The 24037-nt window shown below is 39.7% G+C and overlaps 1 protein-coding gene across 2 annotated transcripts in view; it reads left to right on the forward strand.

Annotated features, from left to right (window-relative positions):
• Positions 1-23632, forward strand: part of SH3GL2 (SH3 domain containing GRB2 like 2, endophilin A1) — a 101845-nt gene extending 78213 nt beyond the window's left edge. For both annotated transcript variants that reach the window (XM_055699419.1, XM_014281384.3), the window contains exons 2-9: positions 2525-2593; positions 4815-4887; positions 10745-10888; positions 12701-12834; positions 14154-14312; positions 15833-15936; positions 19230-19360; positions 22145-23632. In XM_055699419.1, the coding sequence (XP_055555394.1) occupies positions 2525-2593; positions 4815-4887; positions 10745-10888; positions 12701-12834; positions 14154-14312; positions 15833-15936; positions 19230-19360; positions 22145-22344 (1014 nt within the window). In that variant the 3' untranslated portion in view covers positions 22345-23632. The remainder of the gene's footprint in view (positions 1-2524; positions 2594-4814; positions 4888-10744; positions 10889-12700; positions 12835-14153; positions 14313-15832; positions 15937-19229; positions 19361-22144) is intronic.
• Positions 23633-24037: the final 405 nt, after the last annotated feature.

The following is a 24037-nucleotide window of genomic DNA, read 5'->3' on the forward strand; positions in this document are numbered from 1 at the left end:
GCTCCGCTCACTCCTTTGACTCACTTCTGTTGTCAGTGACAGTACCTGACGCAGAGCTTTAAAAATGAATTTTCTGCTTGGTACATAGCCTTATTAGTCACCTTACATGAGTGACTTATGACGGTGATTCTGAGAGTAATATTTACAAAGTGACCAAGAGTGGAAAGCATGTTTAGAAGAGAAGGATGACCTACCTTTTTGACATAGTGGTGGGACCACTCCATCAGGCTACAGAGCTGCACTATAGCTGCACTGTAGACACACTAAGAATGTGTCATACGTTCCTTAGCTAGACTAACGATGAATATGAAGGGAAGGAGTGATTGCTATGGTTTGCAGATGTGAGATGGGATCTTTAGGGCATCTGTGGAAATGATAAGCCATGTTGTTGGAAATTCTCATCAACTATGAAATTATCCCAAAGTGATGAAAAGTAAAGCTACCGCTAAAAAGGTCTGGGACATTAATTACCTTTGGGTATTTTGTATCCTTGGAGTTCAACTTCAGTTATTAAAAACCTGGTTTGCATATTTAAGTACTAACATATTTGCATACTGTTGTTTTCAAGGACCTACAACCTTTATGGTAGAAAGCTCCTGTGCAGATTTTGCCACATCATATGTGGTGGGAGGTCCATTCATGGGTTGGTGAAGAAAGCTTCTGGTCATTTGTGCTTCTTTTGTTACCATTTTTCACAGAAACTGCAAATGAATGGCACCTTTTAGGACACTGAGTCTATCCATTGTCCACTGCAGAATTGTTCCTAACAGCAGTGAGTTTAAGATCTATGATTTTTTTGTGGCACTTCGCTAATATCTGTAAGGCATAAGTTCACTAATACAGACCACACAAACTCATATGCATTCAGATTAATGACAGGAAAGTGCCTGCATGGATTTGCACATCTCTTCTGTATAGGAAAGAAGGGATAAGTATAGTTTGTTGTTTTTTCAGGATGTTTCATAGTATTGATGTCTCATTAGCGCACCATTTTGGGAACTAATTTTCGAGGAGCTGACAGAAAACAAACAGAGCTGGTAGCCATTTCCCATTGCACAGATAATTATAGCTTGCATTAATAAGTGCTTGGCCATGCTGAACTTGCAGCTTTGTTGGAGTGAACTGGAGCGAATTTGAAATTAGTCGAATGTCTGGATTTTGTTAATGGCATGTAAGTGATTGACTGTGACTCCTCCTCTTCTTTATACTAAAAGCAAGCTATGGAAGAGTTAACACAGTGATTGAAACCAAGAGAAAAAAAAGTACTGTTTTTCTTTTCTCTCTCCGTGTTTATTGTAGGAGTCACTTCACTGAAATCAGTAGATACGCTTAGTTAAAACAGTCTAAAGATGATTCAGAGACATCTAGGAAAGTTTGTAAAATTACGTGTTCAGTACAAAAAGCTAAAAATGGATAGAAAACAGAAAGTCATATGTCTGATGAATTTCTTGTGACAAATACAAGCCCAGTGAATGATTAGTACATTCAGTGGATCATATGCACCTGACTTAGTTACGGAATTACACCACTAAAACACTTTGTGACTGACAGTGCAATTGCTAAAATCTATTTTGAATGATGCTGCATAGCAGTTACCATTCAAATATGTTACTGTCACTTTTACTGACAGTAAGGGGAAACTCAGTTCGGTGTGTTCCACTGAATTAGGGAAATGAAAAAGTAGCACAAAATCATTTTCCAATTAGTTTGAGTATTTTTTTAAAAAAAGGACTATTGCTAAAGATACTGCACCAAAGTTCCTTTTCATTCTTTTTAATAGATCTGTCAGCTGGATATGTTATGTGTAACTCCTGTTAACCTCAAGCTCTTGCATGGTGTGAATGTGGGTTTTTCCATATCTATCTATCTCTTTTATTTATAAACCCAATTTTCAGCAACAAAGGTCTGGCTGTGTCTTGAATCACTATGTTTCTGACAGTTCTTAGGCATGGGTGCCTGTTGTCTTCTGTGTAGCTAGGGTCAGCCTTGGGATCTTCTTCTTGCTTTGTGCTTAGGCATGATTATTACTGTTGATGTTGCTTTGATACCCACTGGACAAAGCAGCTGGGGCCATGTTTCATCCCCACATAAAATATTCAGAAATATTTTAGTGCCTTGACTCCTTCCCCAGTTCATTCTATCTAGTCACCTCCTTTTTCATCAGTACACACAACCATGGATATTTCTGTCTGCTGAATACAGAACTGTCCTTGTTGATTAATTGCTTGATAAGTTCTGAGATACAGACATTCATTCAACTGAGGAATAGAGGTGTGGTTTTGCAAAGACATAACAGGATGTACTTCTAACACCAGCAGAAGATTGGGTTTGTGAGACTTAAGCAGTAACATACTATTTTCTGATTGTTTAACTTAAGTTAAAATGTGTTTGAAATTTTTCAAAACGAATAATACGTCTGACTGTTGTACCAACATACAGGAAAAAAAAAACCATCTCCTCAGGAAAAGTGGCTAGATTTTTCAGTTATTGCTGAATGTGTTTGTTGTTCTTTTTTTAACTGCAGAAAGTGAGTGAAAAAGTAGGAGGTGCAGAAGGAACCAAGCTAGATGATGACTTCAAAGAAATGGAAAGGGTAAGTCTAAATACAGATGTGTATATTCATTATTGCCATTCATTTTTCTTTCTAGGACAGGAATTTCAAAGTTTTTGTCCCTGGATGACTCAAATAATTTTGAAAGACTTAAATTTATTCAGCAGGACCAAGCGTTCCATTTCTTATTTCTTTCTAACCAAGACATAGGTAATATATTGCACTCTATAATATTTCATTCAGAGACTGAGGTTCAGGTAAGCTACAGATTAGTCTCAGTTAAACCATTGTAGGAGATCTCTGAAAACAGAGAGTCCATCTACAAGATGGCAATTCCAATAGCAAAGGGTGCCTGTAGTTCTCAGCTGTTTGACCATCAGTCAAGAGGAGCAAGAGCTAGCTGCCAAATGGGGCTGACAGTGGCACTGGGATACTCATTCTTAGGTTCAGAAATCCTGTTAGGCAGCCTCCACTGGCCGAGTGCCGTGGGTAGATGGGGCTTATCCCCCAACAGTCTGCTTCGTGAGGCTGGCAGTGGTAGCACTGAGCGTTTTTGTGGAGTGCAGGCGATAAAAAAGAGCCAGCTGTGCGTGGTGGTAATATTTCAGTTGGAAGGATCAGTAGGGGCAGGATTTTTTCTGGCTTTGATTTTGAAAGGTACTATCAAATCTTGTAACACAAACTACTGCTAGGTGATTTGTAGGGGATGTATCTGACATAGAACTCTGATCAAGATAAACAGAGCCTATTTATCTGTACATTTGTATAGTGAGACGGCGAAAAAAACCTTTAATGGAAAATAAAGGAGAAGGGCGTATTTTTTTTACATTTTACAGTGAAAGTACAGCAGAGCTGGTTTCTCTCCTTCTGCCCAGCTTTGCTTTGAATGTGCCACAAGTGTAGGCACTGCTGTCAGAACTGGAACATGTTAACGAAGATTCAGAAAACTGATGCAAGGTTTAGAGTGGAAAGTAGGACATTGCAACAGCCAGGGGTGAGTCCCAGGTAGTGCTTGTGGGTGGCATGCGTTGGCAGCCCAGGAGATAAGAGCACTGAGAGTTGAGAAGAGAATGGAGTAAACTCATTGACTGCCTCCCAGTTCCCCACCTGGCCCTGTATCCCCTGCCAGCTTTTCTGCAGGCAGTGAACATACTCCTGCCTATGCCCAGCCTTCTGTTCCCTTGCCCCCACTCTCCTCCGCAGCCTTCTAGCCATTTCTGGGCTCCTTACCAGACAGTTCAGCTACAGTCACCCAGGGCTGGCAGACCTCCTTATGCTTCTTTGTGTAAAGCATAGAGCAGGACCTGGCAGATGGCAGTGGCAACAGGAAACAGGAAAACGTAAGTCACAGCATGCTGCAACCAACCTGTCTCAGGTGTTCTTTTTTTAAAATAGGAACTTGCCATTATGGTAAAGGAGTTCACTCAAGTTACCCTGAAGAGAAATGCAATGTGTCTTCATAAATGCAGAGTACAGGACAATTTACAGGGATCCCCAAATCTGCCTTTTTTCTTTGAGGCCTGATTCTGGGAGGGAGAGTAGTTGCATACTTTGCTATATGCAGCTTAGGAAGCTAATGCAGCATACTTCTTAAAAAAGCAAGAATTCCTATTACAGTAGAAGAAAGTAATGCTATTCGGTTCTAAGTATTTTAAATTCCTAAATACAAAATAATTTTCCATGGAGTCAGCCAGGGGAAATAAATGGTCAGTGCATCCATGCTGATAGGTTTCTTGAAACTGAAAACTGAGCGGTACCAAGCCTTCCTTACCCCATTTTTACCAGACCTCACTCGGAAAGAGATAGACAGCCCATTTTATCATTGGTAGTTGGTTTTGATTGACATCAGCTTTCCCCTCATTTTGCCAGTTATTAGGGTATCAAGGGTGGCTAATTCTTCAAATAATTTTCAGTGATCATTCTATCAAAAAGTTCTCCCTCTTGTGGACGCTTCACAGTGTGATGTGAAGTATCAGCATGGTACAGTGAGTTGTAACGGAATTCCTAACACATCCTTATGTACTCTGTGCTAATGGCCTCACTTAAGAATGGATGTGCTATAAACGGAAATAGTGGACTCATGCTTTGGTAGTTTTCCAGATATTATTACCATTCTGGTACCATGGCTGTTCTCAGGGATACAAAAATAAAATTATTACAAGAGTTAAAAGAATTTATTAGAAGAAAAAGAAAGAAGGAGAACATCTTCCTTTTGTCTAACATCTTTTTTTCATTTCTTTCTGTTTAACTCTCTGTCCTTTAGAAAGTGGATGTTACCAGCAGGGCAGTTGTGGAAATAATGGCAAAGACAATAGAGTACCTTCAGCCCAATCCAGGTAATGTAATTTCACAGTCTCACACAGTATTTGTAGCACTTTTTGAAAATACTCTTTCTCACCAGTATGTAATCTGACAGATCTCATCCTCACTGGTGCAGTTAAGATGAACACAAAATTGGTGAATTTACTGTGAGGTAGAAGACAGGGAGAGTACAGGCTTCTGTGTTGTGCTGTCAGGGGTACAGAGACTGTCTTTGGAAGGGTTGTTTTCCTTTTGTGTGTTGCTTTAATTAAGGGGGCAGCATATGCCTGGAAACCAGATGTATTTACCTGCAGGCATCTGAATGCCCGCGCTGTGTGCATGGAGGGCTCCCTGGGCGATGGAGGTGGTTGTAGACTCCCCAGGGATGGCAGGGCACAGGCTGGCAGCCAGGGTCCATCCCACTGCTCCAGCCAGGAACAGGGTGGCCTGGGGCACAGGGGCAGCAGCAGCCCTGGGCGTCAGGCACCTCCCTGATGTAGTAATGGGTTTGCGTGGCAAGGGCTTGGTAGTGGGAGGGCTACAGGGGTGCCTTCTGTGAGAAGATGAGCCAGCTGACTCCAAGATGGACCTGCCACTGGCCAAGGCTGAGCCCATCAGCGAAGGTGGCGGCACCTCCGTGATAACATATTTAGGAAGGGGAAAAAAACCCTTGAGCAACAAATTGCAGCAGAAGAGAGGAGTGAGAATATGTGACAGCAACAAGTCTGCAGACACCCAGGTCAATGGAGAAGGAGCAGGAGGAGGTGCTCCAGGTGCTGGAGCAGAGGTTCCCCTGCAGCCTATGGTGAAAGACAGCAATGAGGCAGGCTGTCCCATGTGGCCCACGGAGGACCCCACGCTGAAGCACATGGATGCCCAAAGGAGCCTGGAACCCATGGGAACACCTGTGGACCCACAGAGGGAAGAGCCCTGTCTGGAGCAGGTTTCCTGCCAGGAACTGTGATGCCCTCAGGGGACCCACGCTGGAGCAGTCTGTTCCTGAAGGACTGCACCCCATGGAAAGGACCCACGCTGGAGAGTTTGTGAAAAATTGCAGCCCATGGGAACAACTCCTGTTGGAGAATTTCATGAAGGACTGTCTCCCATGGGAGGGACTCCACGCTGGAGCAGAGTGTGAGGAGCCCTCCTCTTGAGGAGGAAGGAGTGACAGAGATGACAAACGGACCACGACCCCCATTCTTCCTGTGCTGCAGGGGAAGAGGAGGCAGAGAAATCAGGAGTGGACTTGAGCCTTGGAAGAAGAGAGGGGTGGGGGAAAGCTGTTTTGAAGCTTTGGTGTTATTTCTCATTATCCTACTGGGATTTGAATGGCAATAAATTAAACTACTTTCCTCAAGCTGAGTGTGTTTGGCCCATGATGATAATTGCTGAGTGATCTCCCTGTCTTCATCTCAATCCATGAGCTTTTCGTTACATTTTCTCTCCCTTGTCTAGCTGGAGAGGGGAGTAATAGGGTGGCTTTGGTGGGCATCTGGTGTCCAGCCAAGGTCAACCACCACACCCGAGTCCTGAGTATGGGGACAGGCCAAGGCCAGGCAATCAGCCCATGGGTGGGGATCAGGACAGGCACAGTGAGGATGTCTGCATGAGGCATCCCTTTGTTCTGCAGTCCCAGTCATTCACCCTGTGTGAGGGACAAGCACCAGGCAGTCCTCGCAGACCACAAGAAGAAAGACAAATTTCTGAAGCAACTTCCTCCAGGGTACAGGAGGAGACATAATAACACCTTTCACCTGGTCCTCTAGTGATCTACCATCCTCCTTAGACGGTGCAAAAAAGGATGGTCACGCTGAACTGGAGAAAAAGGGCAGATGACCAGACATAATCAGAGATGACTAAATTGAGCCTTTAAAATAGAAATAAATGTTTGGTTTTCATGGGGAGATGAAAGAAAAGTTTTGTGATTGGGCTGATGGAGAGCTACATGCTCCTCTCTTGCCAAAGGAGCCTCACAAGTAGGGGGTGATCTGGAGCTGTTATAATCAAGTAAACCTTTCAATTGAAGAACTTCAAGATTTCCTTAGTGATCTAGGAACATAAGAGTTTTCATACTAGCATAAGTCAATGCCAGCTTCACTGATGGTGTCAGTGGAGTTAGGCTTGTGCAAAATTAGCATGAAGATGAGGCCTTCTGCCTGTCATAAATGTCTTCAAGTTTCGTGGGAGTACAGACCAAATTCAGTCATTCAGTGTTAGGAATTTGTTTCCTATAAGCTGGAAACAAATTTGAACCAGTGTGAACTCCAGTGTGGTAGGATGAAGGGCTGTTGCAGGTATAGCTTAACTGGTGATATTTTTATGTTAGATTGCAGAGGAAAAGAGGGTAATTTGATGATGCTGCCAGTGGATTGAAAAAAGTAGGAATAATATTTACAAATTCAGGAGCAGCTAGAACGGTTTCTATGTCAACAGATGAAATACTATTTATGACTTGAGTCTACAGCTTCATTGCCCATTGTCAACAAGCACTCTGCAGGAAAAACAATAGGATTGATAAACGTTATGGGGCTAGTGATAAAATTGTTAACTACTGTCAAGCTGCTGTTGTGCAACATCACATAGACTGAATAGTAAGCTTTGGCTGTTTAGTGCTTCTCTGGCTTCCTTCCTGACACATCTGACTGATTATGATTGCTGTGAATCAAGAAAGAGGTTCACAGCAATGGCAGAGAGCAAAATTTCTGGAGGTAGCCAACAGTGTGATTTCAGGCAACTCAAGCTGATGTTGCTTTGTAGTGCGCAGGAAAGAGCAGTTTCCATATTCTAGCTACACATCCCTTCATCTGCTTGTGGCATGTGCAAGTGATATCAGAAAATTAAAATTGTAATAGGCAAGAGGAAGATTTACTTTCTTGCATATCAAATGAGATCATGTTATTAATTCCATGGCTGGGCAGTGGTATCAGTTGGAGGAAAAGAGGACTGACTCTTTTCAGTTCTCACCTGATCTTAGGTTGTTTATGCCAGTTGCAAAAAGGCTCCCTATAGTGAGAAGAATTACATGGAAGATTTCCTTCTTAAAGTTGTCCCTGCAACTGTATTACTATTTTTCTGGGGCATCAAAAATGCTGATTTCAAGTATCTCCTGTTTGCTTTCTCATTTTCATAAAAAATAGAAAAATTACAGCGGAAGAGGGAAATTTAATTAAACAAAAATCTTTAACAGCAATATTTAACAGAAGAGTTTCTTTAAAAGTTTGCCTGGATTTGGCAGGGAGAAGAGGGTTTGGGATGGAGCACACATTCTGTTACTTATATAAGTAAGATGTGCCCAGAAAACATCAATATGCTTGGATAACATGGTACTGCAGTGCTAGAGATCAGCTGGCTTCATGGTGTTTTGAAGGATCAATAAATGAAGTATGCAGCATTGTCTAACTTCACTGAACAGTTAATCAGTGCTGGAAGAAAAAGGAAAGGGGGAAGGGAAGGGATGGAAAGAGAAAGGAAAAGAATATTAAAGACAAAGTGAATTTATTGAAAGATGTTGATCTGAGGTTAGTGTGAATGAGAAAGATAGCTTTGTAGACTTCCCAATTATAATATAAAAACCTGAAGGACAGCTGAAAATAACTGAAGCTGAGCATGGTGAAGGCTCAAAGACTTTCACTGCAGGTGTACATGACCATAATTTCAAGAAAAAAGAAGATGCAGGATCAACAATATTGAAAGTACAAGGTATGAGCAATTGAACCCACTGCTGAAGTTTCTTCTGAACTCTTTTGGCAGTATTCTTAGGGTTTGCCATGGCTCTGTTAACACTTTATATTAAGGCAAATAATTAGCGACACCATGAAAGTGAGAGAGAGAGAGTACAAATGGGAGAAGAATCAAGCATTCAGGTCACTTCCATGTATACATCTCTGCCTGTCCTCACTCAGGGTGAAATATAGAGAAGAAAGCGTGTGGCACTAGCACAGTAAAGCAACGGAAATGAAAGGGCTCAAGAGCTCGAGATGGGATTTTAGATTGACTGAGCACAAACTTACCTCTGTTCCCATGGAAGCTGCTGGAGCCAACTTTAAAAGAAGAAAAGTGGAATGAGACCATTGGTGGATGTGTTCTAATATTTCCTACTAAATCAGGATTCTAATGTAATCATTATTAAATGATTAGACGAATCATTGAAGCATGAAATTTTCATGCTTAACTTTCTCTCTTCATGATTTATTTCTTCCCCCTTACCTTATTGTCCTTTCATTTCTTTCATTCTTTCCTGTATCTTTTGCTTTCTACTCTTACCTACCTGTCCAGAATATAGCCTTTTCAGTTTTTTTATATTCCCACTTACATTTTTTTCTTTTATTTCTGAACATACGCCCCCATTTGTTCCTGCTTTAATTCAGCTTGTTGCCTCCATTCCCCTGACTGATTTTGTTTGGGCCTTACGGTTTTTTTATGCTTCTGTATTTTCCCATTGCCACTATCATTTCAATGCCATTTTTAAAGGCCAGACACTTCATTAAAATGAAGTTTCTTATACTGAACAGTCAGCCAGTCTGCTGACAGTAGTTTTGTACTGGGTAGAAACTGAAGGCATCAAGAAATTCAAATGCTGAAAAGCATGGTCTGGCAGCATTCAAGGGTAGTGAGTAGGCTTATGAAAACAAAAGTACTATATGTTAAAAATATGTTATCCTTTCATAGCTACTTGTCAGGCAAAGTAAGTACTGCAACACTTGCCTGATTTTTCTGTATCTGTCTCTGTGGCTATGTCTGTGCATACATTTTCGTGTCACAAAGCAAAACATTCAACAAAAAACATCTCATGATATGCACTTTCAACAAATGAAGAGCAAAACAGTTGTTGGCTCTAGTCTGCTAATGTTTTTGTTTTGTTGCAGAAATGTGTGCAAGGTTAAGTTCTGAGCAATGGAATCAGCAGACAACAGTGTGAGCTACTAATATTTTATAAACAGAAATATTAACTCATAAGAGCAACTTACAAAGTCAAGCCTTTGCAAGGAGCAAGATAGAGGCATGCATAGTTGCCTTCCTGTAGCACACACAATAACATACATAGAAACACCCACTGAGTCAGCTTTGCTGGCAGTGGGATTTAGTTGGAAAAATTTGAAGTCAAGTGCCGTTAATTAATTCACTCTCTGCAGGCCAGTCACATTCTGTACTTGCAAAAATTCCCTAAAACACGTCATCAAACAAATCAGTTCTTCTGTCTTTGCTGTCTTTGTTTTCATTAATTATGATAATTGTATGCCTTCTTCCGATCTCAGTTGTGTATCTGAAATAAAATACAAGCTGAAGTACAGTTGAAAACCATATTGAAGCAGGAGTTTCCCCAAATCCCTGTAAAAAGCAAAAAGTGTTTCAAAGTTTGTTGGACATGATGTTTGGGGACATAGGTTTTATTTAATATTGTACAACATAAAAATTTACAAACATTTAAAAAATGTGGGGCACCAGAGTTTAATCTTGAGTGTACCTAGTCTGGACTTTTCCTTGAGAGGAAGGCTGGCTCATCTCCTATCCTTCTGGTACCTGAGTATTTTAAGGTTAAGAATTTGGGGATAGCTTAAAGATTTATTATCCACGTGAGTTGTAGCATGTCAAATGTGCTATCTTGGGAGTGTTCCTGGGCTTTCTTCTGTCCAAGTCGTTTCAAGGGAAGCTTTGTCTTAAAGTTAAGGTCAGAGCCCCCTCTCTAGCCTACCAGCAGGAAAAAAAAGTCAGTGACCAACATTTCATTCCTTTGCTCTAAAAATAATTGATGATAACCAGGGCTTAGTCCTAAACTTAGATAATGTCCTTCAAATACATTGCAGGTAGCTCAGATAAATTTAAGGAGTTCATTCCTGTCTTGTCTAGTCAAACTGTTGCATGTTTGTAACTTCTATTACTTGCCTGCTTCAGCTTCCAGGGCTAAACTCAGCATGATCAACACCATGTCAAAAATTCGAGGGCAGGAAAAGGGACCAGGTTACCCTCAGGCTGAAGCCTTGCTGGCAGATGCGATGCTGAAATTTGGCCGAGAACTTGGAGAAGAATGCAACTTTGGTAACCTCATTACTTCCCTTTCCATTACAATGCAATAAAAATGGCAGTAAAATTTAATATAACTTTTATTATTAAAGTGTTGCGCTCTTATAAAGGAAGAACTTCTGCATGAAGTATCAGCATTCTGCTTCATCAGACTTCCCCTTTAAAGTTGGTCTAGGCCTGTCGAGTATCATTTGCAGATTTGCAGTCGAATTCTTTCCATTTGGACCCATATCCACATAGACTTTAGGCTGCCTGTCATAGATTATGTTACTGGGCATGTGTTGGGATGAAACATGTTCGTGTTCAGAAATCATATTATAGTCTATGTGTGTGTACAATAAAACCCTTTTGTCCTCAGAATCCTTATAATAAATGTTAACTGTCTTCATTACAGGCAAGGAACAAAGGCTAATGTTTTTTTAATAGACTTTGACCTTTTTTTCTGACCAAATTCCACATTTTCAGGCACTAGTGAGTACTCCTGTCTTATGTGTCAACCATTCCTCCCTCCAAGCCCCAAATGGGTTTACAGCTACCTCCGTCAGAAATGTTAAACTGAGACTTAACATCATGTTCTTCAACAGTAGAGGTCTACTTAAAAGAGATGACATTCACGACAGGATCCTTTGTCTTTCTGTCCTATTTATGTAGGCCTCTCAGTGGCCATTTTTGTATGGCAACACACAGGGTCGTCAAATAGGACTGAAAATTCTACTTCATATTTGAATCTTTATAAAATGTTGTTTCTGGCACAAAGATATCGGTAATGGAAAAGGTACTTTCTTGTTTGTTTTATATAATTTACTGGTTAGTTTGGCAGATGTGAGTCAATTTGTGCTGCAGACTACTGAATTGGTTTTATAATTGGTTGCCTCTCATTTGCTAAATTTCAAACACATTTTTAAAAGGAAAATGAAGAACTAAGAGAATTTTGTTTTTGCAAATTGCTGTACATTCCTTAATGATTGCAGTAGCACGCAGAAAAATACATATGGCAATTATTTTCACATTGTTAACTAATAGCAGCTGTTGTAACTGTTTGTCACTCTTCATCCGGGTCTGGCAGGCTCTCTGGTTTTGCAGTGCATTGCTGGCATCCGCTGCTTGGGAGACTGCTCCTGATTTCTCACATTTTTAGGTTTTCAGACCCTGTATACTCTTTGAAAATGCATTTTTTTCCATGAACATACATCTCAAACCAGGAGGGTATTTTTGAGCTTCGTGCTTTTGTTTTTATGCAGAGGAGGTAAACCAGAGTGGTGGCTTTTGTGGCCCTCAAGTTAATATTGGAGATCTCGGAAGGCATCTAATTATTCCTGACTTTTATGAATTTGAGTAGGTATATGAAGATGATCATTTCATCAAAAAATTTTTTAATCTAAAAAAAGTTCTGTGAAATCATTAAGAATTTTTACATTTGATACTATCACCAGTTTCACTGATACAAACAGGGATACCTATACTTGCATCAGAGCTGTTTTTGTACATGGTCTGGTGTCTGGTGACAGCAACACTGCAGCAAATACGGGTAATTCTTTTTTAGCATGTTTGTTTCACCAGAGTGGCGAATGAACAGATAATGAGGGGTGTGGAGGAGGCTGCCTTGATGCAGCATGGATCCTCAAGTTCAGCTGTGTTACAAGGCATAAACTCTGGGGGCTGCTGAAGTGTGAAATCCATGTTGCCCTTTCACACAGTGCGTCGTGCTCTGTTTCTTTCCTGAACTTGAGACTTGAAATGTTAACTGAAATTTCCATGACTCAATTCCATTCTACAGTGATTTGGAATGAAGTTATTTTCAGATAAACTGGACGTCTTTTCTTTCAGGGCCAGCACTTGCAGATGTGGGAGAAGCTATGAAGGAGCTTTCTGAAGTCAAGGACTCTTTAGACATGGAAGTGAAACAAAACTTCATTGACCCACTTCAGAATCTCCATGACAAAGATCTGAGGGAAATACAGGTATTGCCCTCAACGTAGCTTTTTAGTAATGCCAAATGAGCAAGTTGTGTATATGTTCAGAATTTATGTTAGTTGTGTAGTTTAAAATGAGCTTTCAGATTCGCAGATGATCTAATTTTAGTCTTTTTTGGTTTGAGTTTTACTTTTCAGTTCTGTCTCTTGTGTTGATGGTTTAAAAAGGGAAAGATCAAAATCCTAATTTTTTTTTATGGTAGCATCACCAAGCTTATGCAGGCATGAACCCAGTACTCTAATCCTACCATTTGGAAGCTCATTTCACTAAACAGATGAACAGATGTTTACATTCAGTTTTCAGGTGTATGACACATGAGGGCATTTTGGTAGTTGCCTGTAGACTGGCACTACTCTCTTATCTGCATGAAGACTGTTTCAAAAACATTCCCAGGAACTTTGAACACGAACACTCTTTGCTTGCACGAATTACATAATTACTAATCCAAGAACCAGCCAGCATTTACCGAGAAAAATCTGTTTGCACACATACTTCTGTGGACACAATGTAGTTTTATAATTGTGGAAGTTAAATTGCCTCCCAATTCAGCAAATCCTTATCTGTATAAGCAGCTATTTTTCTGAGCTCAGTAAGGCTTTCATATTGTTAAATATATGTGGAAAAAAGATGTCTTAGGCAGTTTGATATAATTTAAAAAGTTGGCAAGGTTATAAATATCATAATAGGTGACGAATTGATTCTTCTGAGGGAAAGTAAACATCTAAACTAACCATGATCATGCTGACAGCATTAACTTTTGGCCATCTTGATATGGCAACTGCTAAACACATTGACATGAATGTTATGTCAGTTAACAAACTAGTAAACCTTTAATAAAAGATAACATAAAAGATCCTTCAGCGGTCTGATGGAAATGATAATATTTTCTTTGTTGCTTTGTTTATGAGAACTGTTAAACAGGCAAAAATTTACCAACTTGTCCTTTTAATAGAGTTTTCTTTTAAGCATCTAGGGAAAACCCATAGCGTTCAGGTAATTCTGCACCAGAATTAAAAAGCTGGAAACTTGGTGATCTTTTGTACAGATGGCAATTGCAATTATCCATTCTGTGCGGCCTTTTTTGAGTATTGAAAGTCTGTCATTTACACAGCAGCACACCATCGTTTCTTAAGTGATATGTAAAACCACTTCATTGTTCTGTATTACTCCCCTCTGGGGAAGGGTTGTTACACAGCAAACAACACAGGCTTGCAAATGTACATGGACTAACTGGTTACAATGTGGTATAAGGAGGGCTGGGGAACATCCTTTTTTCTGTGCTTGTGTTTGTGTTTTTGTTTTCTAGCACCACCTAAAGAAAATGGAGGGTCGACGCCTGGATTTTGATTACAAAAAGAAAAGACAGGGCAAGCTGCCTGATGAAGAACTTCGCCAGGCGCTGGAGAAATTTGATGAATCAAAAGAAATTGCTGAATCAAGCATGTTCAACCTTCTGGAGATGGATGTGAGATATCCCTTGCTGATCTTTGAGCTGAATCTTAAAAAGAGAAGGATACAAGTTCAGCAGTGAAGGCAGTCTGAAGCAGTGTAGAACTTGAAATCTGTATTAAATCCATGATGCTACAGATTCCTGTCGCTGTACAATGGGGAAGCACTTGCTTTCTCATTGGACTCAGTGAGAGGCTCAGAAACCACAGTAATGTACCACCTACACATTAGTGTAGGACTAATTTTATAAGTATTTTATAGGTAACTGAGCTAAAGAACATAAATCCTCGGTAGCATCATTGTGCTTCCTAACTGCATAGTATTACTTAGAAAACAAAAATATATTATTTCTTAAAATTAGTTACATGTAAGTCATGACTTTTACTTAGCTGTGGTTTTAGGGTTTGAGCCAAGGCTTTTGCTCAAGTGTGTGGGCTGCTGAGATGATTGGTGAAGATCAGAGATGATGAACTCACAGCCCCATGGTCTGTGCTGTAAGCAGATGCAATAGTGACTAAAAAGGCCAATTACTGTCACTGCTTAAATCTGACTCTGCAGCATATTTTGTGCTTACGGACTGGCTTAGGACTGAGCATCTTAGTTTTTTTAATCTATTTATAATTAATGTTGAAACTGTAAAATCAAGTGAGAAGAAAAATTTCTCTTTTGGAGGAAAAAAACATTTCAGCTGAAGTCTGTCTTACAGAATATGTAGTCAAAGGAAACTCGGTTTAAATATTTCTGTTGAAGTAAATGATTGGATATATTCAAAGTTTAAATACACATCTAATTCTAATTAATTCTTCAGTTTGTTACCAGATTGCTGTAAGAGGGGCCATAACAAACCTGAAAATATTTGCATTTAAAAACTAAATACAGCTGTGCTGAAATGAAAGAAGTGTAACAAATTTGTAGTTTTAATCCTTGCAGTAACATCCAGCCCTGTGTGGCCAGATAATACTGACTGGCACTACACTACTCTGTGTCTACCATGGAAACTGCTGGCAATTGCATTGCCAACACAAGAGTTTTGGATGTTTTTTCCCTCATGAAGTGGAATGCTATCTGCCTTCACTACAGATATTCTAAACCCCAAACGTCATAGTATCATCCCATTGTTGTCTGCTTCACAGGCCAGAATACAACAGAAGCATGACCTTAGTCCATATGGTTTTGTGCCCCTCAAAGGCAGGGTGGGGAACATATATAATGCTTTCATGGCAGTCTCATTACGGTCCTTTTATTTTCGTAGCGTATGCTGACCAAGGTAGGTCTGTAGGTTGCTGTTTGAGTAAATCAGCCATGGAGATGATCAGCAGAGAAGGGCTTCATTTACTATTCCAGTTCAAGTCACAACCAGTCATGGTAGTGAGTAAAGACTGGTACGTAACTGTTCGCATACTACAAAGATGAATCAGGTGTTTAGAGAGATAAGTAAAAATGCCTTTGCAGTGTCAGTGTGACAGTGGTCTTTACTCGCTATTGCTGAGCTGTTAGCACTCGTCTAAGATCTGATGCTTTAATGTCAATCCTCAGATTGAACAAGTGAGCCAGCTTTCTGCTCTTGTACAAGCCCAGCTGGAGTACCACAAGCAGGCCACGCAGATCCTACAGCGAGTGACTTCTAAGCTGGAAGATAGGTAAGCACTTTTTGTAAGTTTGTTGAATTGTTTTTTTTGTTTTACAGAGGCAGAGAACCTATGAATAGAATGCAACACTGTTACCTTTTGCAATCTGGTAATTGTATGCTTATGAAAACAAGGGCCATTTCATTAGGTAATTGCAGGCTAAGGTTTATATGTTTTGGAGATGCATATACTTCTGAGTATGATTGAGTGAGGACCAAGCTCAGGAAGGCAGCTCACTGAAGCTGTTAAATGTGATTTAACTGAAATCAAGTGTTTATAAAATACTGGTAGTCAGTGAGACTTACAATTTGGATTCCTTACCATTCCTGCATGTATTCACAAAGCACTCTCTGAGAGATGATGTTAATGATTGCTATTGAAAAAGAACATCTTGTTATGTTCTCATCTATGTGAAGATCTTCCTGAGCCAGGTAGTGAGACCCCCATCATTTGCAACTTATTAAATATTCTTTTTTTTCCAGCTTTATTATCAGATCAAACTTGATACAAGGCTTAACTGATTTTACCTCTTCCATCTCTTTTTCTGTAACTGCAAATGCTATCTCAGAATTGATACAAAATCTTTTAAATAGAATTTTAGAATTTTGGGGTTAGAATTTTTGTTTTTATTAAAACAAAACAGATTGTACTCCCTTGAAATGAGGAAAATAATGTTTGTAAAAGCTTATCAGCTTCCCACACATATGTCCTTCTTCAAGGAAACTTAACATACAGGAAGATTTCTTTAGTTCGCATGGTTCTAGAGGACTCTTCCTAAAAGTTAGACATAGTTACCAAGAGCAGACAATGTTCACATACTGTGTGAAGGCAGCTTGTTAATCATATATGATTCATTGCTGTTTTCTGATGTCATTAGTGTAGATCTAATGTTTTTGGGTACTACTGTGTCTGTCAGTGTTTATTTTCTCAGAGCACACAGTCTGTAAGCCTCATCCAGTTCAAAGTCCTAAAATTTCTTTGCAATTAGGAGCAGCGCTTGTTTTGTTAGGTAGGCTGCCCAACAGGCTGTTTCTGGATAGTTTGCAGTACTGTCTAAACAGCTAACAGAATGATTTTCAGCACTTCCAAACGAATACTGCAATTCCGTTACTTTACATAAGCATTAAAAAATCCCCAGGAGCAGGTTGTTATATATTGTTACATATAATGTATACATTACAAGACAAAGTGAGGATACCTTTCTCCGCAACAGATTTATCTTTCTGTATCAATTCAGATAATCCTTTGTCCTTTTGAAACTTCTGCTAAATGATCAGTATCTTTATTTTAAGTTTCAGCTGTTTTCAACAGCCTCAGTCAACCAACCTCAATCAAACTTCTGTTACAGATCAGCTGAAGTAAAACTGCATAAACGTAGTGTGCATCCCTAATTGTAAAGAGTCTGCTGGCTAAATCATCCTTTGTCCACAGCACTGGGCACAAATTAGAGCACAGTGATATATGCTCATGCCAACATATATCTTGTCTTTCCCTGCTGTTGGTATGCAGGCAGCAAAGAATGCATGGCCCTGGGTTTTAAGGGTTGTTTTATTGACCTTATGGACTAGAAAATAAATAATGCTTTACTTTTAAGCTGAGAAAATTTGTTACTGTTCACTCTCAGTGATGTCTACAACACATACTGCCCATTTTCTAGATCCTTTTTTAATAAAATGATGTGAATGAAACTTGTTCATGCTTTTCTTTGGCATGGACAATGTCTTCTAACTGCTAAGACTTTCATGTTTAAAACATTGTCCAAAGAATTTTTAAAGATATGAGTTAGACTGCAAGACCATGAAAAATTTTAAAATGCACTCAAGTCTTCTATTCTTTCTGAGCTCTTTAGCTTAGGCTTCAAAACTTTCTTCAGGAACTGTCAGTGCAATAATTTTCATTTTTCTTCTACACATTAGTGGAAGGAGTAAGCTTCCTTAAAAAATGCCACAATTACAGGAACTGGGACTTCAGAAACTTGACAAACATTGGGAGATTTGCAATAAAAGTAATAATGGAAGGTCAGAAAAGGCTTTTCCTTTCAGACTCTTTTTCATCAAGCAAAAGGAGGCTGCAGTTTCCAAGTGAACAAGTGACAGAGCAACTGGGAAGCAGGAGTGGTTTCCTTGGAGATGTTTCTTTTCTTAAGAAACATGGCTCCTGCTGAGCTTTTGGGTAATTTTTAGCAAGTCACTAGAACTGTCACTTTCTAGTTCATAATCTGTATAAAATGGTGTTTGTTTCACAGAAGTATTAAGTGTAATGGAACTTGTTTAACTGTTTCTTTCTTCCAACATTATGGTTTTGAAAAGGTAACTTCTGTTAATGAGTGAAACACAGCAAAGCCTTTTTATTTGTTTATTTTGACATCATTAATTTATGCTTTCAATATGTTTTATGTTTTCGTTTATGAAGAAGAAAAGCAGTCTCTGGGGACAGACTAATATTAATAACATTTTGGGCGAAGAGGAAACCCTTGTTATGAGGACAAAACCCAGTTAAGTTAGAAGCAGTTCTTTTAAACAGATAAATGAAAACATGCTATCAACACGCCTGGGCCAGATCTAGATAAACTTAGGGCAACCAACTTGTCCTTTAAATTCAGAAGTCTTGACTCAAGTATTCTTTCATATGCAATATTAGAAATATATATGGCAGTTTTCTGCATAAGCTCCTCTGATTCTGTTGTCATCCCTTCCCTGGATGTTACCCTGGAATTTGAAAATGTACCCTTTTCTAGTAATTCTAGATTTCTCAATTAGAAGAATAAGTTGACATCAATGATACATAATGTTTTAATTTTGAGAATCAGGAAAAGTGGAGTTGTGTGCATTTGTGAAACAAGTATTCCAAATTACAGATTACTGAAGTCTGCAACTGAAGTCAGTACATTCCCACACAGTCTCCTCACATAATGACAAGAGTTGGCATCAACCAAGTGACTAGTGAAGGCTTGCCAGGGACAGAAGCAAAAATCATGCTAAAAATGGGAGATGTTTGTACAGCTCTTCTGTAAGCATTGCTCATCACTTAACAAGCTTTTCCCCATTAGAAGCGCTTTGTTATTGTTAGACAAAAAGAAGCCAGACAAAATGCTATGTTCCTGGAGGGAACTTCATGGCATAGTCACATCAGGTGGTTTTTGGTAATTTAAACTAAAGTAAACAAAAAAACACTCCAAATGCCAGAATGTGTTCAATCTGGATCATTGGTGGATGGCAACTTCAGCCATGGAAGTAATGTTGTTTGGTGCATCTCATCTGTTAACAAGAATCTAACTCTTGACATTTAACTTCATGTTTTGGCAGAATAAAAGAGGCATCTTCACAGCCCAGGAGAGAATACCAGCCCAAACCTCGTATGAGCCTGGATTTCACAACTGGTGACAATACTCAGCACAATGGAGGAATATCTCATGCCACCACACCCAAACCATCAGGTAATGGCAGTAGCAATGTGAGAAGAAAAGCCAGCTCTGTCTGAAGTTTTGCTACAGTGCAGAAGTTCCAAGTTCCATGCTTTCTTCTAGAGATTAGTTCTTCCATATTGAGGGAAAATGAGAAGGAGGATAGTATGGGTATTTCTTTGTAAAGTGTTCACATCCCCAGGCAGGAGAACAGAGATGGATCAACCATTGCTTTAAGTGTGTCTTTGGGTCAAAAATTTTCTTAGTCCTATGCGATGGTATGACCTTGACTGGATGTCCAGGTGCTCACCAAGCCACTCTATCAGTCCCCTCCTCAGCAGAACAGGGGGAGAGAAAATAAAACAATAAAACTCGTGCGTCAAGATAAAGGCAGTTTAATAAAGCAATAGCAAAGGTCGCATGCAGAAGCAAAGGAAAGCAGAAGGTGTTATTCAGTACTTCCCATCAGCAGGCATTGTCCAGCTAATTCCTAGGAAGCAGAGCATCAGTACACAGAGTGGTTGCTGTGGAAGATGTATGTCTTAAATATGTCCCCCGCCACCACCCCCTTCCTCCTCCTTTCTCTGAGCTTTTACTGCTGAGCATACATCATATGGTATGGAACATCCCTTTGGTCAGTTTGGGTTAGCTGTCCTGGCTATGCCCGCTCCCAAGATGTCGCTCACCCCCACCCAGCCTACTGGTAAGGGGGGAGGCTGGAGGGGCAGCCTCGGCTGTGTGGGAGCGCTGCTCAGCAGTAGCCAAAACACTGGTGTGTTATGGCCACCCTTCCAGCTACCAGTACAAGGCACGGCTCTGTGAGGGCTGCTGTGGGGAGAATCTCCACCTCAGCCAGACCCAATACATCCTAGAAGCTCAAAGAGATGCTGCCGTGCTAAATTCACCTTAAAATACAGATCTTTATGAAACAGGCATTTAGAAAACTGAAAGAACAAAAAGTTTTCCATGAAAATGCAGAACCCTGAACCCTTTCGCCCCTCACCCACCCACCCACCCAACCTCCATAACTTTATGCTACTTTTTAAAACTAGTTATTGCAACACAAAAAGCCTGAAAGTAAAAATCACTAAAAGGAAAAACAAAGCCATTTGGATTATTTTCTTTGTCCAGTTGGGAGCAACATAAGCAAGAATAAGCATTTGTATGATTGTGCATAATAGTTATCTTAAAGAAGTATTTATTTCACACTAGCACATGCCAAGAAAGCTTTATTATTCGTTTCTCCCAGTAATGATCTGTTTTCCCATGTTGCGGTGAGGACTGTCTTCTGCCTAGACCCTGACCTCAGTTATTCCAGTTTACCTCAGTGACAACTGCTAGCACACTCCACCTTGCAAGACTGGATATTTTTTCACTAGATCTTTAATCAGTATTTCCTTCCTTCCCATCACATGTTTTATGTTCTCCCAGGTACAGGCAGCAATAGCATCTCCATTTGGCACCTGCAACAGGAAACTATCTTGCATGATCTTGCAAACTCCTAGTAAGCTCCTTACTGTGCTAGTGAGGAGGGGGATACAATGGAGAGGCCTTGTGTGTGAGTGTGGTTTGAGTCTTGTATGCTAAAGATCTCCTCGTGCAGCTCTCATGCCACTCACATGCGTAATTTTCTACCTCACTTCTTTTTTGCAGTGTTTTTTAGCACTTGTCTGTGCTAAGATAGTGCAGACCGATGTTTCTGTGTCTCTTCAGCATTTTTGTATGAGAGAGTGATATTTTTGCAATATTTTTGTCCTAAAATAGCTCAAGCATAGGCCTTCTAGACATAGTGAGTGTTTGAAATGAATATACAGAAAGTTCGAATCTGAAACTTATCCATCCTGAAGCCAATACACATGGAGAAGCTGAAATATGTATTCTTAAAAGTGCCATTATGGTGCAGTGGCATGTGTTGGTTCATTCTGACCACTGGAAGTGCATGAACTTTTACTATGGAAAGTCAGGTAGGGATATAAGATTCTTTACAATTTAGTGCTGCAAAATCCGAAATATTTTGACCAGTAACAATTTTGCTTTCGGTAGGCTTGAAGCTAAAGAGACTTCAGGGAGGGGGAATATGGGAAATAGGAAGAATATTTATTAATTTCATATAATGTTTGAAAATCTAATCTAACTAATAACATAATAATTTCCATTAGCCATACTAAAGGTTTTATGGTCAGATGTTCGTGAACTAACATATTAGAAAGCTTTCAATTTCAAACTAGTTCTGAATCTGTCCTGGTGGCCCTTCAGTCGGGTGTTTTGTGGGAATGGGGAGGAAAAGTGTTTGGAAACCTCAGATTAAAATTCAGAGGATTAGGAGCATCTAGAGTGGTTTACAGTATAGCTGTACCAATGAAGTCTCCAAATAAAGGACAAAGACGCAGTTGTATCTTCACTGTTGTTCTAATTACATCATTTACTTGAAGTAAATAGACAAAGCATCTCTCTGCCAGTAAAGCTGGAAATACATTAGAACTTCTGCTTTACATTTTGTGTTTTACAAACAGATAAAAACTAGATTCCAAACTGGTCATAGTCATGCTTTTAGGTGTGGGTTTGACTGTAGCTTGGTTCTTTTAGGATTCTCAGACATTTACTAGCAGTCACATAGGAAAACTGAAGGCTGCCAAAGCTGATAGCTGTCTTGTAATGAAGTTTAGCAGTCCAGATTTAGATGTTACCAAAGAACTGTCATCAGCATCTGAGTGATATGAGAAGCAGCAAAATCTGTGGTAGGTACAATGGTAAAAAGGATATGCTGTAACTGTTGGGATTTTTAAGCAGATTGGTTTTTGTGTTTCTTCTCCACAGGTGCTCACATGGATCAGCCATGCTGCCGAGCTCTGTATGACTTTGAACCAGAAAATGAAGGCGAGCTGGGATTTAAAGAGGGTGATATCATTACCCTCACTAACCAGATTGATGAAAACTGGTATGAGGGGATGCTTCATGGCCAGTCAGGTTTCTTCCCCATCAATTACGTTGATATTCTAGTTCCATTACCCAATTAGGATGGCTGTTCCACCACCTCTGACCCAGATAGTTGTGTCAGTACCACTGCTTTCAAAATGCTGCTTCTTACACCTTGTAAGTGCAAACTGCAGGGTTTAGAGTCATCAGTTTCCACGGAGCATCTTTGGTTTATGTGTTGTCATGCTGCATGGTGGTGATACATACTATCTTCTGAGCCAGCGTAGTGTGGGTTAGTTTATTGGCCATGCTGGCCTGGTGGTAACCAGAGCCGTTACTGAGGTGAAGCTGGGAAGATGATGGCAAGCAAAGCAGGTAACTCATAGTAAAGTAGCAGGAAGTGAAGGTGGTATTGGGAAGATAATACCTATCACCACTGTATTGCTTTTCAGTCTTAGTTCTCTATAAAAGAGGAAAACGTTCTTGCCATTTCATCTTTTCCTTCCTAATGATGCAGTTCACACAAGTCTAACATTGACTAACCAGAACTGTACCTTCCAACCAAACTGGCTTGCTCTTCTCACAGAGGCAATGTAAATGTAGACCCTCTGGTTTCTCATAAAGCAAACCACTGTACTGTGTGTCCTGCTGCTCTCTGCTCATTTTTACGTTCTTAATTATTGTTAAAAGGCCTATTTCCATCTAGAGGTAAACTGTAAACCATAAAATGGGGATTCCTATAGTAAAAACCTTGGACCATAAAGCACCTGAATTTGCCCTTCAGGAACTTTAAGCATGCTCACCAAAAATGCCAGTAAGAGGGCAAGATGGGGAATAAAACTGGCATTTGTTAACTGTTTCTTGTCAAGTCTTGGCACAAAATCATGCTGCTTAAGCACCAGATATCCTTTGTAAACTCATCCACTGAGGAATACAATAACCAACCAAACATGACCCTCACTTCATTTGTTTCTGTCTACCATGTGTTCTTTGAACATCATTTGTGCATATTCTCTCCTCAATGAGGACTAAATAAAACTTACCTTTTTGTGTTGCACAATTAAAGACATGTGGTTGTATATGCAAAAACATTTTCCATATGTTTAGTTGGTTCACTTGTGTTCCTCTGTCCTGCACTTTGTGCATACAGTGCTGTGCCTAGCTTCTTGGCATTCTTTTGGTAACAGTTGCAGAAGTTCTGTTAGTTTAGTTATCCAGAGTTCTATTTATCTAAATTGTACAGACTCTCAGAGATTTAATGTGCTGCTTTGAATGTGCCACTTCAGTACTGGATGATGTGAAATGAAGACAATTCCCTACTGCTTAATGTATAAACTATATCATGGAAAGTATTGATATTTCAAATAAATGCTGAGATAATAACTAGAATAATGTTGTGGATTATTTTTTGCTTTCAAATCTGTCATGCTAAGCAGCTAACAAGAATTTTATTTCAGAAGGCAAATTCCTCATTTCCTGCAAATGTGAAAAATACTTTTTTTGTCATTATCATGTTGCTTCAGTCAATTAAAACTCATATGTATAATACCCCTTATAAACAGGAGAAACTGAACACTAAGCACATTAAATCAGTGGCATGATGACCAGCAATCTTGTGGATAGGAGGTTGTTTCTCATTAAATAATGCTGGTGTTCACAACCCCCCCTAGTAAAGCTTAAAGACATGCTAACTTATAGTTTAATTTTTATTTCATATGACACAGCATTTTATTTCATTTTATATTCTTTGTTGTACACGTACTGTGGTGGATTAGCCTTGGCAAAGGGCCAGAC

This window comes from Falco cherrug, chromosome Z (genome assembly GCF_023634085.1).
Source record: "Falco cherrug isolate bFalChe1 chromosome Z, bFalChe1.pri, whole genome shotgun sequence".
NCBI lineage: Eukaryota > Metazoa > Chordata > Aves > Falconiformes > Falconidae > Falco > Falco cherrug.